Source organism: Mauremys reevesii, linkage group 13 (genome assembly GCF_016161935.1).
Source record: "Mauremys reevesii isolate NIE-2019 linkage group 13, ASM1616193v1, whole genome shotgun sequence".
NCBI classification, from domain to species: Eukaryota; Metazoa; Chordata; order Testudines; family Geoemydidae; genus Mauremys; species Mauremys reevesii.
Genome location: NC_052635.1, coordinates 17198966 through 17215451, shown reverse-complemented (window position 1 = coordinate 17215451; position 16486 = coordinate 17198966). Strand labels below are relative to the sequence as shown.

At 63.2% G+C, this 16486-nt stretch overlaps 2 protein-coding genes across 5 annotated transcripts in view; both read left to right on the top strand.

The window, feature by feature from the left end:
- The first annotated feature begins 3226 nt into the window (after nt 1-3226).
- Nucleotides 3227-7335, top strand: LOC120380163 (rho guanine nucleotide exchange factor 40-like). Its single transcript, XM_039497652.1, has 4 exons — nt 3227-3328; nt 3753-3950; nt 4973-7164; nt 7290-7335. The coding sequence occupies exons 1-4, from the start codon at nt 3293-3295 to the stop codon at nt 7333-7335; spliced, it is 2472 nt and encodes an 823-aa protein (XP_039353586.1). The 5' UTR covers nt 3227-3292.
- Nucleotides 7197-16486, top strand: part of ARHGEF40 (Rho guanine nucleotide exchange factor 40) — a 29177-nt gene continuing 19887 nt past the window's right edge. For 3 of the 4 annotated variants that reach the window (XM_039499155.1, XM_039499153.1, XM_039499152.1), the window contains exons 1-9: nt 7197-7595; nt 8735-8852; nt 9240-9345; nt 9817-9891; nt 10637-10753; nt 10976-11074; nt 14662-14789; nt 15740-15866; nt 16277-16405. In XM_039499155.1, the coding sequence (XP_039355089.1) occupies nt 7511-7595; nt 8735-8852; nt 9240-9345; nt 9817-9891; nt 10637-10753; nt 10976-11074; nt 14662-14789; nt 15740-15866; nt 16277-16405 (984 nt within the window). In that variant the 5' untranslated portion in view covers nt 7197-7510. Of the gene's footprint in view, nt 7596-8734; nt 8853-9239; nt 9346-9816; nt 9892-10636; nt 10754-10975; nt 11075-14661; nt 14790-15739; nt 15867-16276; nt 16406-16486 lie in introns of those variants that run through there. The other variant, XM_039499154.1, reaches the window with a different exon arrangement.

Here is a 16486-nt window from a genome sequence, read left to right as displayed (position 1 = left end):
TTACAAAATATTCCCACGTTGTCACATTTCCGTAACAGTTACGTCTCCATTGTCAACAGGCCTGCTCGGGCTCAGGCTTTCTCTGGGTTGTCCCTGGACAGGGCCGCTCTACAGGGACTCACCACTGCCCCACAGGCGCCATAAACTGTTTACTGATTCAAGTCACAGACCGGGCCAAACTCAGAGGCGAAGCACAAACAGCTTCAGTTGGACCCCTGTCCCTCAGTGGGGTGCCTCTGCCTTTCTCCCCCAGAGTGCCTGGGGTGGGAGCAAGTCCCAGGTGATGTATTTCGCACCAGCAAGAAGCTGGAACGTGGTGTCAGACAGCATTGAACAGGAAACTACTTTAGCTGACACTTCCTTACACCTGCCACTTCAAACAAAACCCCTGCTGCTCTCCTCTCTTGTAGTTTATTCCAGATTATTTCCCCTCTGAGGTCTGAGCTATGTTGTCTCCTGCTTGGGGGTGAATGTCCCTGGGGGAGACAGGCCCCAGCTGTGGGGCAGCACCCTGGGCAAACATTCCCTGGCAACATTTTCAGAGAATAGATCATGGTTTTTTTACAGATGCATGAAACTGGGGGTGGGGGGTCAGGGTGAGATAGAAAGAGAAGCGGGGGTGGGGGCTGAGAATTCCTAGTCTGGGGTTGGGGGAGACCCCTAGGCTGGGTGTAGTGTGTGTGGGAATCCCTGGTCAGGGCAGGGTGAATGTGTGTGTGGGGGGGGAATGTCCCTGGATAGGACAGGGTGTGTGTGGGGGGGTGTCCCTGGATTGGGCAGGGTCTGTGTGGTGACAGGGAGGATGAGGGACCACCCACAGGTAGGGGGTCCTCCTGTGGGGCTGATGTTGAGGGTTTCCCAGGGTGGTGGGATGGGGCTCCCATGCAGGGCTGTAGGGGTGAAGGGTTGGGGGCTCCCCAAGTGGAGTTAGGGCTGGAGGTTCCTGGCTGGGGGTGCATTGGGGGTGCGAGGCGGAATCAGGGTTATTCCCGTGACAGGGGTGCCTGGAGGCGCCGATCGGGGGCCGGAGGGCCCCAGGCCAGGTTAGGGGTGTCCCGGGCAGATTGGGGCTCTGCGGGGGTCCCGGTCCGGACATGCCTCGGTCGCGCGGGGCTCGGCTCCGCTGCCCGGCACCGCCCGGCGCCGCCTGCGTCTCGGCGTCCCCCTTGGCGGGGCCCCGTCCTGCGTGAGCGGCTTCAGTCCAGCCCGGTGGCCGGAGGCGTCTAGCGGGACCGAGTCGCTGCGGCCCATGGGGGGCCGAGCCCCAGCGCCCGGCACGGGGAGCAGCCTGAGCCTGAGCCCGAGCGCGGGGAGCGCACGGGCCGCGCCATGGTCAGTATCGCCGCCCGGCCAGGGCCCCCCGGGTACCCCTCCATCCAGCCCCCGCCCGGCCAGGGCCCCCAGATACCCCCCATCCAACTTAACCTGGTCAGGGCCCCCTGGGTACCCCCCATCCGGCCCCCGCCTGGCCCGGGCAGGCCCCCCCGGACACCCCCAACCCAGCCCCCACTCGGCCAGGGCTCCCCGGGTACCCCCATCCAACTTAACCTGGTCAGGGACCCCACCCAGCCCCGGGTACCCCCCGTCCAACTTAACCTGGTCAGGGCCCCTGGGTACCCCCATCCGGCCCCGCCTGGCCCGGGCAGGCCCCCGGACAGCCCCCACCCAGCCCCCACTCAGCCAGGGCTCCCGGGTACCCCACCCAGCCCCGCCCGGCCAGGGCCCCCAGATACTCCCCATCCAACTTAACATGGTCAGGGCCCCCTGGGTACCCCCTCATCTAGCCCCCACCCGGCCAGGGTCCCCGGGTACCCCCATCCAACTTAAGCTGGTCAGGCCCCACCCAGCCTCTGCCCAGCCAGTGCCCCGGGTAACCCCACCCATCATCCTTCCCGATGAGGTCCCCTGGAGTACCCCATCCTCCCCCAGCCAGGTCCCCCTGGGTACTCCCCACCCAGCCCCTACCCAGCCAGGGCCCCCGGATACCCCCCATCCAACTTAACCTGGTCAGGGCCCCTTGGATATCCTCCACCCAGCCCCCATACCTAGCCATGGGCCCCCGGGTATCCCCCATCCAGTCCCCTCCCGGCCAAGTCTCACTGGGTGCCCACCCCTCCATCCCTTCGGCCTGGCCAGGGTTTCCCGGGAGCCTCCCTCCATAGGTGCTGGAACTAGGGGTTCTGTGGGTGCTGCCACACCCTCTGGCTTAAAGAGGTTTCCATTATATACTGGGTTTACAGTTTGGTTAAATGGCTCTCAGCACCTCCACTATAAAAATTGTTCCAGCACCCCTGGCCCCTCCACTCCTTCCACCTGGCCAGGGCTCTGTAGGTACCCCACATCCACCCCTCTTCTGGCCAGGGCTCTCCAGCTATCAAGGGTCCACCTGCCTCCCCCAGCCTCCCCCCGTCCCATCTATCCCAGTATTTCACTGGATTCTCTGGTTGTCCTTGCTCCGGTCCCACACACAGGGAATGTCAAGTGCTGGGAGGAAACACTCCTGTGAGCTGTGTTTGTATAGGAGATGGATGCGGGGCGCTGGAAGGGGTGCATCTGTCTGTCTGATAGAGAGTCACTCTGGTGGGGGCTGGGTGGTGGGGTTCGCCCTGGGGCTAGGGGTCCCTGGCTGGGCACTGTCATGGGGAAGTTTGCAGTACAGGGGTCCCCATTTGGGCACTGTGTGGAGAAGCCCGCATCACCTGGAGTTCCCAGCTGAGCACTGTCACAAGAAAGCTCGCAGCACTGGGAAGTTGCGTGTCTCCATCTACAGTAGAGATTTCCTTCTCCAATTCCCCCACTCATGGCCAGCGCTGTGGGAAGCAGGGGGCTGGGGCATTGTGGGGCTGTCCTGAGTGGGGTATGGCGATGGGGCTAGATGGCCAGGGGCCAGCTCCCCAACTCTAACCAGTCCTGCCCTGTGGGGGGCAGAGGACTGAGGTGATGTCTGGGCAGGGCAGGCCCCCTCTGAGTTGGATATGGACTTGGGGATAGATGCCGAGGGCTGGTCCCTGCCCTCACGGGGCACTGGTGCCGGCTAGTGGGGTGTGAGGAGCAGAGTCTAGACAGCTCTCCCCTCCCCGTGGCAGTTTCCTGGCCCTGTGCGCTGCGGAAGGAATGAGCTCAGTGCTGTTAATGGCTTGCAGCTGGTGCGGGGGCCTGTGCTCGGCTCCCAGCCCCCTGGCCCAGCCCAGCTGCGCTCATGCGGTCGCTAGCTCGGACTGGGCTTGGCACCCCTGCGTGGGCAGGGCCCTGGCCCGTAACAGGAGCTGTGCTGCTTAGTACGGGCTGCACAATGCTGTCCCACACCCCAGGGCCTCAGCTGGGCCAGGTCTGGGAGGGGAGCTGTGCACCAGGACTCCTGGGTTCTCTCTCTGAGCTGAGAGGCGGTGGGGTCTAGTGGGTTAGAGCTGGGGATCTGGGAGCTGTGCACCAGGACTCCTGGGTTCTCTCTCTGAGCTGAGAGGCGGTGGGGGCTAGTGGATTAGAGGTGGGGGTCTGGGAGCTGTGCACCAGGACTCCTGGGTTCTCTCTCTGAGCTGAGAGGTGGTGGGGGCTAGTGGGTTAGAGGTGGGGGTCTGGGAGCTGTGCACCAGGACTCCTGGGTTCTCTCTCTGAGCTGAGAGGTGGTGGGGGCTAGTGGGTTAGAGGTGGGGGTCTGGGAGCTGTGCACCAGGACTCCTGGGTTCTCTCTCTGAGCTGGGAGGGGAGTGTGGCTAGTCTTTAGGGCAGTGTCGTGTCGCCCTTCCCCACAGGAGCCCGAGCCAGTGGAGGACTGTGTGCAGAACACGCTCTCAGCCCTGTACCCACCCTTTGTGGCCACAGCACCCACGCTGCTGGGGCAGGTGTTTGAGGTAGTGGAGCGGACGTACCGGGAGGATGCCCTGCGCTACACCATTGAGTTCCTCATACCTGCCAAGCACATCCTGGCACGCATTCAGCAGGAGGCCTGTGTGAGTCTGTCTGTGCCTCCATCTGTCCATCCATACGTATGTGTGTGCAAGGATGTGTGTCTGGCATGGTACACGAAGGCGGGGGTGTCTGTGGGCCCAGCGTGTTTAGGGGCATGTGTCTGTGGGTTGGGCCCGGTGCATGGAGGGATGTGTGTCTGTCCGCGGGCCCGGCGCGTGGAGGGGGCGTGCGTCTGTCCGCGGGCCCGGCGCGTGGAGGGGGCGTGCGTCTGTCCGTGGGCCCGGCGCGTGGAGGGGGCGTGCGTCTGTCCGCGGGCCCGGCGGGGGGAGGGGACGTGCGTCTGTCAGCGGACCCGGCGCGTGGAGGGGCGTGCGTCTGTCCGCGGCCCGGCGCGTGGAGGGGGCGTCGTCTGTCCGCGGCCCGGCGCGTGGAGGGGCGCGGCGTCTGTCCGCGGGCCCGGCGCGTGGAGGGGCGTGGCGTCTGTCCGCGGGCCCGGCGCGTGCAGGGGGCGTGCGTCTGTCCGCGGGCCCAGCGGGTGGAGGGGCCGTGCGTCTGTCTGTGGGCCTGGCGCGTGCAGGGGACGTGCGTCTGTCCGTGGGCCCGGCGACGTGCGTCTGTCCGCGGGCCCGGCGGGTGGAGGGGACGTGCGTCTGTCCGCGGGCCCGGCGACGTGCGTCTGTCCGCGGACCCGGCGGCTGGAGGGAACGTGCGTCTGTCTGTGGGCCTGGTGTGTGCAGGGGACGTGCGTCTGTCTGTGGGCCCGGCGACGTGCGTCTGTCCGCGGGCCCAGCGGGTGGAGGGGACGTGCGTCTGTCCGCGGGCCCAGCGGGTGGAGGGGACGTGCATCTGTCCGCGGGCCTGGCGGGTGGAGGGGACGTGCGTCTGTCCGCGGACCCGGCGGCTGGAGGGAACGTGCGTCTGTCCGTGGGCCCGACGCGTGTGGCTAGAGGCCCGGCACCTAGCTGCAGGCCCAGTGTATGAAGAGGTGCATCTGGCCTCACAGGCACAGGACCAGGTGCCCCAGGTTGTGCTTCCCCCTGACTCTGTCTCTCTCTCCTGTCAGGCCCAGTACAGCGGGTTTGTGTTCTGTCATGAGGGCTGGCCGCTCTGTCTGCACGAGAAGGTGGTGGTGCAGCTCAGCTCCCTGCCCTGGCAGCAGCTGTGTCCTGGTGACTTCTACCTGCAGGTGGCCCCCTACCTGTCCCGTGCCCCCCGTCTGGTGCTCAAGTGCCTGTCGCCGGACGGGCGCAGCGTTCAGGAGCTGCCGGTGCTGCCTGACGCCTACCCCTTCCTCTTCACTGCTGAGTGGCTGAACGGCATCAACAAAGACCGGCGGGCCGGGCGGCTGGAGCGTTGCCTGCTGGCAGCTGAAGAGCGGATTCTGCGCCTGCCCTGGACCGAACTCATCTGCCCGCAGTTTGTGCACCAGGGCAGCTTCATGGTGGGGCGGCGTTGCCTGCCGGGCCCCAGCCCTGAGGTGCTGGGGGCTCGCAGCCCTGGGGACGGGCGCCACTCAGGCGGGGAGAGCCAGGAGGCAGAGGGTGGGGGCCTGGAGGGGGAGTACGTGCAGCTCCTGGAAATCAGCCCACCCCGGCACAACGCCCCCCCAACCCCAGTGTCCCCCAGTTCCCAGAGCCGTACCCTGCCTGCCCGCAAGGGCCAGGGCAAGGGCCGCAACCGGCGCCACCGTGCCTGGCTGCACCACAAGCCCAGCCGGGAGGAGACTCTACCCAGGAACCGGCCCCGCAGAACCTGGGAAGGGGGGTGGCCAGGGGCGGATCCCGGCCAAGCAGGGCTCCTCCGGGGCTGGGACCTACAGAGGCCATACGGGGAGACTGGAGGGCCGAGGGCCAGCCAGGGGGATGGGCAGGATCGGGGGGGCCCTGCACACAAAGTGGCAGCACAGAGTCGGGGCAAAGAGGGGCATCTGCCTGGGGAGAGATGGTGGGGAGGAGACACTGGGGAGAGGGTAGGGAATCCCACCCTGGGGGATGAGCATCAGGGTGGGGACCCTCCGGAGGGGCAGCGGGGAGGGGATCCCAGCCTCAAGAAGGAGCAGCAGGGCGGGGACTCTGAGGTGAAGAAGCGAGATGGAGTCCCTGGGGAGAGGCAGCAAGGAGGGGATTACAGCCTCGGGGAAGTACAGCGGAGCGGGTACCCTGAGGAGAAGCAGCGGGATGGGGTCCTTGGGGAGAGGCAGCAAGGAGGGGATTGCAGCCTCGGGGAGGTACAGCGGAGCGGGGACCCTGGCCCCCCAGCCATCTCTCCCCAGCCCAGTACTGTGGCTGAGGTGCAGGGGCTCAGTGAGGGAGCGGGGCAGGCAGCAGGGCCAGCTGCATGGCCTAGCCCCAGGCAACGGGAACAGAGCCAAGGCCTTCCAAGGCCGAGCAGCCCCCGGCACGAGGCTCCCAGCCCGGACCTGAGGCCAGCCAGAGCAGAGCCACCAGGAGCCAGGACTAGCCCCCAGCAAGGAGTCATTAGGGACTCTGCTCCAGGGCTGCCACACCGGGCTGCCAAGGGCAACCGCAGGAGGAGAAAGTGGGGGGGGAGAGGCTGCCCCACCAGTGTGGAATGGAAGGAGCCTGGGTCTCCTGGGGCAGGGGTGGGGGATGCCCCAGCTGGCACCAAAGAGGGGGGTATCCCTGCTGGCACTGGGCTCCCTGTTGTCCCCATCCCAGGAGAGGGGGACATCCCCTCGAGCACCAAAAAGGAGGGCAGCCCCTCTGGCACCAGACTGCCCATTGCCCCCACCCCAGGAGAGGGGGCCATCCCCTCCAGCAGCACAGAGCCGGACAGCCCCTCTGGCACCAGACTCCCCATTGCCCCCACCCCAGGAGAGGGGGCCATCCCCCCCAGCAGCACGGAGCCAGACAGCCCCTCTGGCACCGGACTCCCCATTGCCCCCACCCCAGGAGAGGGGGCCATCCCCTCCAGCAGCACAGAGCCGGACAGCCCCTCTGGCACCAGACTCCCCATTGCCCCCACCCCAGGAGAGGGGGCCATCCCCTCCAGCAGCACAGAGCCGGACAGCCCCTCTGGCACCAGACTCCCCATTGCCCCCACCCCAGGAGAGGGGGCCATCCCCTCCAGCAGCACGGAGCCAGACAGCCCCTCTGGCACCGGACTCTCCGTTGCCCCCAACCCAGGAGAGGGGGCCATCCCCCCCCGCAGCACGGAGCCAGACAGCCCCTCTGGCACCGGACTCTCCGTTGCCCCCACCCCAGGAGAGGGGGCCAGCCCCCGCAGCCGCACGGAGCCCGACCGCCCCTCTGGCACCAGACTCCCCATTGCCCCCACCCCAGGAGAGGGGGCCATCCCCCCCAGCAGCACGGAGCCAGACAGCCCCTCTGGCACCGGACTCTCCGTTGCCCCCACCCCAGGAGAGGGGGCCATCCCCCCCAGCCCAGAGGAAGAGACTTGTGCTGACTGCCCCGGGCAGGGGGCCCTCCCAGCCGCCCTGGCAGAGGCTGCAGTCCCCACCGGCGCAGAGGAACAGGCTGCCCCCGAATCCCTGGAGAGGACGGAGGCTGTTGGTGCTGGTGCAGCCCCACTTGTGGAGAGTGCTTTGCCCCTCACGGGGGGTGCAAGAACCAGCTGCCCCATGGAATCCCTGCCCCCCACCTCGGCCCCTGTGGGGCAAGATGTAGACTGGGAGCTTTTGCGCTCAGGCATCTTCCAGCTGACAGGTGAGTGCCTGGGCCTAGGCTGGTTAGCGGCTAGGCACATGGACGGGGGGGCGGGGGGGCTGGCACCCCGGAGCCTGGTGTAGCAGCACCGCCGCCCTCCTGTCGCCTTGAAGCGGGCCACTCCCCTCCTCTGCTTGGGCCTGGTGCCCTGTCAGCCTAAGTGCACTGAGGGCGCTGCCTGGGCCCTGGACAAAGCTGGCGTCCTGGAGCCGGCCAGGCCAGGAAAGCCCAGCGCCGGTGCGGATGGCTGGATGGCCTGGGGCCCAGCAGAGAGGGCGCTGGCTGGCAGCTAGGAGGTCCTGGGGTCTGGAGCTGCTTTGGTCTTGGGCAAAATGTGCCCAAGGGGCCTGGAGCCCCTTGGCTGGGGCGCCTGAGTTGCACCCTCGTGCTTGTTCATTCTTTCCATTCGCTTCCTAGGCAGTCTGGCCTCAGGCCCTCCGTTACAGGCAGGTACGGTAATGTGGGTGCAGCCCATGGGGCAGGGGTCAGAGCCAGAGCTCGGCCCTCAGCTACTGGGGCAATTGAACAGAGCATGCGAGCCCTGTGTGCCACGCTGTGCTGGCCATGCCCCTCTGCCCAGTGCCCCACGTGGCATGGGGCTGGCGGCCTCGTGGAGAGCTGTGGCGCGGGAAGGAGACCGTGGCTGCCTGAGGGAAAGGCTGCTCCTGGGTTCAGTGCAGTGGCCTGGCTGTCTGGGGCAGGGGTTTTCTACAGCTGGGCATCTCCCAAGGGGCAGAGCTAGAGTGCCTGGCACCGCAGGGGAACAGAGCAAGGGCCGCGGGGGGGGAGAATGGGGCTCCTGCTGGGGAGAGTCCAGTACAGCGGGGAGGGGTCCTGTAGGGATCATGGAGGAGCATTTTCCTCTGGGATCCTGTTCCCGTTTGTGGGGTGGGGGGGAGAGAGACTCCCCTTCAGCCACCTGCTAGCTCACACCAAGCGCAGGGAAGACCCCAAGCAGCCACTCCCCTTGCTTGGCCCAGCTTCTGGGAGCACAGAAGAGAACTGCTCACTCCCACTGCCCTAGGGCTGCCCCACAGCTGTCTTCCCTCTGCCTGCTGTGGGGGTGGGGGTCAGGGTGGGGGGGTGTCATGGGCCCTGCCCAGGCTCACGGCCTCCTGCACCCTGCCTTGCCCCTGCAGGCGGAGTAGACCGGATGGGAAGGGCCTTGCTGACTGTCACCCCCCAGCCCCCAGGGGAGCCGGCCCCAGCCCAGGGGGAGCTGAGCCAGGCCCTGCGGTACCTGCATTCGCTGCTCAGGTAATGCCAGCACCAGGGAGACCCCAGTCCTCCCACATCCATCCCCCCCACATCCCTACACCACCTCCCCCACATATCCCTGCCAACCCCTCCCGGTGCAGGGGGAGCTGAGCCAGGCCCTGCGGTACCTGCATTCGCTGTCAGGTAACACCAATGGGGAGACCCCAGTCCTCCCACATACGTCCCTGCCACTTTTAATGTCTTCCCCCACACTAGCTCCTTCCACACAGCCCGCACTCCTCCTTCCCCCACAGCCTCATCCCCACTTCTCACACCGTCCTCCCTACACAAACCCCACAACTGCCCCATGCTGCACCTCTCGCCCCATCCCCTACTGGGGGTGAGAGCTGTCACCCCATTAACCCCTCACTGTCCTCTCCCCTGTAGGAAGGAGCAGCAGGAGCTGGGGCTGACGGGGCTGCTGGATCTGCGGCAAGGAGGGGCTCTGCCCCTCCACCCCCCTGCACTGCTGCCAGCCCTGCAGGAGCTGCAGGTACCGCCCCAGACAGACCCCCCAGCATTGCCACCCCCACCTGCACAGCCCCCTTCCTACCCCCCTCTAACAGTTCTCTGGTTCTCCCCCCCCACCGACCCCCAGTCCCCTGCGGAGCCCAGCCCTGCCTCACCACCTCCTGCACGGCTGCCAATCCTGCAAGCACCCAACACAGCCACCCAGCTTCCCCTGCTTGCCTCCCACATGGTACCATGCTGCTCCTCCTGCCCTGCCCCACGGCGCATGGCTCCCTGCCTACTGCCTGCACTGCACCCCACATGGCCCCATGCTGCTCCTTGCCCCACAGTAACTCCCCCCTGCCATGGTGCAAAGCTCCCCCCACTGCCTGCACTTTCTATGCATGGCCCCTCCCCACCCTGCTGCCAGTCCTGCAAGGACTCCAAGGAACACCTCTGCCCCCTGCCCGCCCTGGACACTGGGGTGGCAGCCTGATTTCTTCTTGTCTTGCAGGAGGCTTCACCAGCTCCTGTGAGCCGCCTGCTGGTGCTGGCCCCGGAGGGCTGCGAGGAGCTGCCCCTCATTCAGGTAGAGGCGTCAGGGGTGGGGTAGGAAGGACTGACAGCACCTGAACTAGAGTGAGAGTGCTGGGAGGGGGCGTGGGGGGGATTCCCTGCCTGGAGGGGGGAAGATGATGGGAGGGGTTTCCTGCCTGGCAGGAGCAGCTGGGAGGGGGTGTGAGGGAGGGGATTCCTGCCTGGAGGGGGAGATAATGGGATAATGGGTTTCCTGCCTGGAAGGAGCAGCTGGGAGGGGTGGGGGGGATTCCTGCCTGGGGGAGATAATGGAGGGGTTTCCTGCCTGGAAGGAGCAGCTGGGAGGGGGTGTGGGGAGATAATGGGAGGGGTTTCCTGCCTGGAAGGAGCAGCTGGGAGGGGGTGTGGGGGATTCCTGCCTGGAGGGGGAAGATAATGGGAGGGGTTTCCTGCCTGGAAGGAGCAGCTGGGAGGGGGTGGGGGTTTCCCTGCCTGGAGGGGGGAAGATAATGGGAGGGGTTTCCTGACTGGAAGGAGCAGCTGGGAGGAGGTGGGCTGGATTCACTACCTGGAGGGGGGAAGATAATGGGAGGGGTTTTCTGCCTGGCAGGAGCAGCTGGGAGGGGGTGTGGGGGATTCCCTATGAGGGGGATAATGGGAGGGGAATCCCTGTCAGGGAGAGGAGGGGATAATAGGAGTGGGTTCCCTGGCCGGTAGCAGAGGGGTGGCAGGTTTTCCCCTAGCTGGGAGAGGCAGTGGGGGTTCCCTGCTTGGTGACGCCCTGCTCCTTTCCCCAGGAGGCACTCGTGCTCTCCCCAGGCGACCTGCCCCAGTTCGTGGACCCAGAGCAGCTGCAGACGACTCTGGGCGGGACCCTGCAGCACTCGCAGACCCAGTGGGTGGAGATGTGCCAGGTGAGAGCTAGGAGTGACCCCCATAGCCCTCCAGCACCCCTGCAGCACCCCAACACCTCCACAACCCCCGCCCCCTGCAGCAAACTGTGTCACACAGCCTCCCATGTAACCAGGGGTGGCACATCCCCCCCCACAGTACCCCTGGCTGAACCCCAGTCCCCCTTCCCGCCATCTCCTCCAGGGGTCTGTGTCCCCCGCACTGCCCACTGTCTCTCCCTGCAGGCGCTGGAGCGGCTCTGCGGGCTCTGCCAGGGCGTGATCCAGTCGGTGCAAGTGGCCAGTGCTGAGTTGGAGGCATCGGAATTGGCCGAGAGTGACGAGGTACGTGACACCCCCATGCAGCTCACCTCACCCACACTCTGGGTCCCCTTGCAGCTTGGTGCCCCTTGGCCCTCATAGAATATCAGGGTTGGAAGGGACCTCAGGAGGTCATCTAGTCCAACCCCCTGCTCAAAGCAGGACCAAACCCAACTAAATCATCCCAGCCAGGGCTTTGTCAAGCCTGACCTTTAAAACCTCCAAAGATGGAGATTCCACCACCTCCCTAGGTAACCCATTCCAGTGCTTCACCATCCTCCTAGTGAAAAGGTTTTCCTAATATCCAACCTAAACCTCCCCCACTGCAACTTGAGACCATTACTCCTTGTTCTGTCATCTGGTACCACTGAGAAGAGCCGAGCTCCATCCTCTCTGGAACCCCCTTTCAGGTAGTTGAAAGCAGCTATCAAATCCCTCCTCATTCTTCTCTTCTGCAGACTAAACAATCCCAGTTCCCTCAGCCTCTCCTCATAAGTCATGTGCTCCAGTCCCCTAATCATTTTTGTTGCCCTCAGCTGGACTCTTTCCAATTTGTCCACATCCTTCTTGTAGTGTGGGGCCCAAAACTGGACACAGTACTCCAGATGAGGCCTCACCAATGTCAAATAGAGTTGAATGATCACATCCCTCGATCCGCTGGCAATGCCCCTACTTAAACAGCCCAAAATGCCATTAGCCTTCTTGGCAACAAGGGCACACTGTTGACTCATATCCAGCTTCTTGTCCACCGTAACCCCTAGGTCCTTTTCTGCAAAACTGCTGCCTATAGCCATTCGGTCCCTAGTCTGTAGCAGTGCATGGGATTCTTCCGTCCTAAGTGCAGGACTCTGCACTTGTCCTTGTTGAACCTCATCATATTTCTTTTGGCCCAATCCTCTAATTTGTCTAGGTCCCTCTGTATCCTATCCCTACCCTCCAGCGTATCTACCGCTCCTCCCAGTTTAGTGTCATCTGCAAACTTGCTGAGGATGCAGTCCACGCTATCCTCCAGATCATTAATGAAGATATTGAACAAAACTGGCCCCAGGACCAACACTTGGGGCACTCCGCTGGATACCGGCTGCCAACTAGACATGGAGCCGTTGATCACTACCCGTTGAGCCCAACGATCTAGCCAGCTTTCTATCCACCTTATAGTCCATTCATCTAGCCCATACTTCTTTAACTTGCTGGCAAGAATACTGTGGGAGACTGTATCAAAAGCTTTGCTAAAGTCAAGGAATAACACATCCACTGCTTTCCCCTCATCCACAGAGCCAGTTATCTCCTTATAGAATGCAATTAGGTTAGTCAGGCATGACTTACCCTTGGTGAATCCATGCTGACTGTTCCTGATCACTTTCCTCTCCTCTAAGTGCTTCAGAATTGATTCCTTGAGGTCCTGCTCCATGATTTTTCCAAGGACTGAGGTGAGGCTGACTGGCCTGTAGTTCCCTGGATCCTCCTCCTTTCTTTTTTTAAAGATGGGCACTACAGTAGCCTTTTTCCAGTCATCTGGGACCTCCCCCGATCGCTATGAGTTTTCAAAGATAATGGCCAATGGCTCTGCAATCACATCTGCCAACTCCTTTAGCACCCTTGGATGCAGCGCATTCAGCCCCATGGACTTGTGCTCATCCAGCTTTTCTAAATAGTCCTGAAGCACTTCTTGCTCCATAGAGGGCTGGTCACCTCCTCCCCATGCTATGCTGTCCAGTGCAGCTGTCTGGGAGCTGACCTTGTTCGTGAAGACAGAAGCAAAAAAAAGCACTGAGTACATTAGCTTTTTGCACATCCTCTGTCACTAGGTTGCCTCCCTCATTCAGTAAGAGTCCCACACTTTCCTTGACTTTCTTCTTGTTGCTAACATACCTGAAGAAACCCTTCTTGTTACTCTTAACATCTCTTGCTAGCTGCAACTCCAAGTGTGATTTGGCCTTTCTGATTTCATTCCTGCATGCCTGAGCAATATTTTTATACTCCTCCCTGGTCATTTGTCCAATCTTCCACTACTTGTAAGCTTCTTTTTTGTGTTTAAGATCAGCAAGGGTTTCACTGTTAAGCCAAGCTGGTCACCTGCCATATTTACTATTCTTGCTACACGTCAGATGGTTTGTTCCTGCAACCTCAATAAGGATTCTTTAAAATACAGCCAGCTCTCCTGGACTCCTTTCCCCGTCATGTTATTCTACCAGGGGATCCTGCCCATCAGTTCCCCGAGGGAGTCAGTCTGCTTTTCTGAAGTCCAGGGTCCGTATTCTGCTGCTCTCCTTTCTTCCTTTTGTCAGGATCCTGAACTCAACCATCTCATGGTCACTGCTGCCCAGGTTGCCCTCTTCTACTTCCCCTACCAATTCTTCCCTGTTTGTGCGCAGCAGGTCAAGAGGAGCACAGCCCCTTGTTGGTTCCTCCAGCACTTGCACCAAGAAATTATCCCCTACACTTTCCAAAAACTTCCTGGATTGTCTGTGCACTGCTGTATTGCTCTCCCAGCAGATATCGGGGTGATTAAGTCTCCCATGAGAACCAAGGCCTGCAATCTAGTAACTTCTTCTAGTTGCTGGAAGAAAGCCTCGTCCACCTCATCCCCCTGGTCTGGTGGTCTATAGCAGACTTCGCCCATTACATAACCCTTGTTGCTCACACTTCTAAACTTAATCCAGAGATTCTCAGGTTTTTCTGTAGTTTCATACTGGAGCTCTGAGCAGTAATACTGCTCTCTTACATACAACGCAACTCCCCCACCTTTTCTGCCCTGCCTGTCCTTCCTGAACAGTTTATATCCATCCATGACAGTGCTCCAGTCATGTGAGTTATCCCACCAAGTCTCTGTTATTCCAATCACATCATAGTTCCTTGACTGTGCGAGGACTTCTAGTTCTCCCTGCTTGTTTCCCAGGCTTCTTGCATTTGTGTGTAGGCACTTAAGATAACTCCCTGATCGTCCTGCTTTCTCAGCATGAGGCAGGAGTCCTCCCCTCTTGCGCTCTCCTGCTCGCGCTTCCTCCCAGGATCCCACTTCCCCACTTACCTCGGGGCTTTGGTCTCCTTCCCCCGGTGAACCTAGTTTAAAGCCTCCTCACTAGGTTAGCCAGCCTGCTTGCAAAGATGCTCTTCCCTCTCTTCGTGAGGTGGAGCCCGTCTCTGCCTAGCACTTCCCGTGACTCCCTCGCTCCCCAGCCTGGCTACAACTGTCCTCCCCTCCCCGTACAGGTCTCCTGCCACCTTGTATTCCCACGCAGCCCTCCAGACCTCCCTGGCTCTCCCCTGTGACTCTCCTGCCCCTGCAGGGCCCCCTGGAGCTTCCTGCGGAGGCTCTGGGCTGGGCCAGCTGGGTGGGGGGCTCTAGGCTTAGTCAGCAAAGCAGGGGCCTCTGGGCCAGGCTGGCTGTTCGGGGGGCTCTGGCCTGAGCTGGCCTTGGCTGGGCGGGGGGCTCTGGCCTTGGCTGGGCGGGGGGCTCTGGACCAGGCCATGATGGCTGGGCAGGGGCTCTGGACCAGACCGGCTGTTCGAGTGGCTCTGGCCCAGGCCAGGCTGGCCTGGAGGCTCTGGGCCGGGCCGGGCTGGCTGTGCGGGGGTGTGTTGTATTGCTCACTGTTATGTGCCCGCAGGCGCTCTCTGTGCGGATCTCCGGGCACAAGGATGCCATGCAGAAGCTGCTGTCAGATCCACGGCTGCTGGAGTTGCAGAGCAGCGGGGGGTCCCTGCTGGCTCGACTGCCCCCACCAGGAACCTGCAGGTGACCCCTGTCCCACATTCCACATGGGAGGGGAGGGACACCAGGCCTAACAGTGGGAGGGGATTGGGCCCGACACGTGAGGTGTCCCCACAGCCTATGCTGGGGGATGGCCCCTGTGCCGGAGTTCACCCATTGTAGTTGGGAGAGGTGGTCTCTGCCCCCTTTATGCACACACTGGCCTGGGAAGTTTCCCTATACCCTGTGGCCTGGCGGAGCGGGTGGGGGGGTGACGAGGTTGGCGGCATGGTGATGTGAGAGGCAGGGAGTGACATGCTATTTGCTGTCCCCGGGCCACAGTGTGGGGGGCTGGCGGGGCGGGGCGGTGGCTAGATGGAGTTGGCAGCATGGGGGTGGCTGGGCAAGTGTGGGGTTGGCAGTGGGGGGGGGGTGCATGGTGTTGGGGGGGCGGCACATGGGACAGCGGTATGGCACGAGGGGCGGCGTGTGCAGCGGCGCATTGGGAAGCGGTATGGCACGAGGGGCGGCGTGTGGGGCGGCGCATGGGACAGCGGTATGGCACGAGGGATGGCACATGGGGCTGGGGAAACGGCGCATGGGACAGCGGTGTGGCACGAGGGACGGTGTGTGGGGTGGCGCATGGGGCAGCGGTATGGCACGTGGGGCAGGGGAAACGGTGCATGGGGCAGCAGTATGGTGCGAGGGGCGGCACGTGGTACTGGGGGCGGCGCGTAGGGCAGCAGTACGGCATGAGAGGCGGCATGTGGGGCTGGGGGAATGGTGCATGGGGGCAGCGGTGTGGCACGAGGGGCGGCGCATGGGGCAGTGGTGTGGCACGAGGGACGGCATGTGGGGCTGGGGGAATGGTGCATGGGGGCAGTGGTTTGGCACGAGGGATGGCATGTGGGGCTGGGGGAATGGTGCATGGGGGCAGCGGTGTGGCACGAGGGGCGGCACGTGGGGCAGGGGCTGATGTCCTTTCCCATCCCCAGTGCCCAGGCCGCGAGGGCTGCCAGCTTGTATCAGGAGGTGGACGATGCCATTCATAGGCTGGTGCAGCTCAGCAATCGGCGCCTGGGACAGCTGGAGCAGGAGAGGGGCTGCCGGCAGCTGACACAGGTAGTACTGCTCTGTTACCTCCCCTGGTGACCTTCCCCTCCCACTGTCCCCCCACTGTGCTGCTGTGTGTTTCACCTTCCTCCCCACCCCACGCCCAGAGCACTGACATCCCCTCCCACCTGACAGCCTCCGTACCTGCTGCATGCTTCCCCCACATGCCTCATCTACCCCATGCCTGGCACTTTGACACCTCCCCCATGTGCCCCTCCCTATCTGGCACCGAAACCTTCCCTGTCCTCTGCCACGCCTGTGCCTGGGGTTCTGTCCCCGCTCCCCCAGATCCCCTCCCAACTCCCGCGCCCAGCAGTCTGGCAGCCCCCATGTCCTCTGCCCCGCCATGCCTGGGGTGCTGATCCCCACATGCCTGCCCCCCTGCCCATTCTTGTTGCTCTCACCCTCTGTCCTGGCAGGCTGTGGGCTGGCTGGCTGACCGTGGGGAGCAGGCGCTGGCAGGTTTCACCCCCATGGAGGTGGGGGATTCGGTGGTGGCCGTGGAGGAGACGCTGGCGAAGTTTGAGGCTTTTCACACCCTCGCCAAGGTGAGACACACATCCCTCACCCACTTGAGGGCTGCAGGGAGGGATCCTGAGGAGAAGAGTGTGGGTGGGGCGCTGCATACT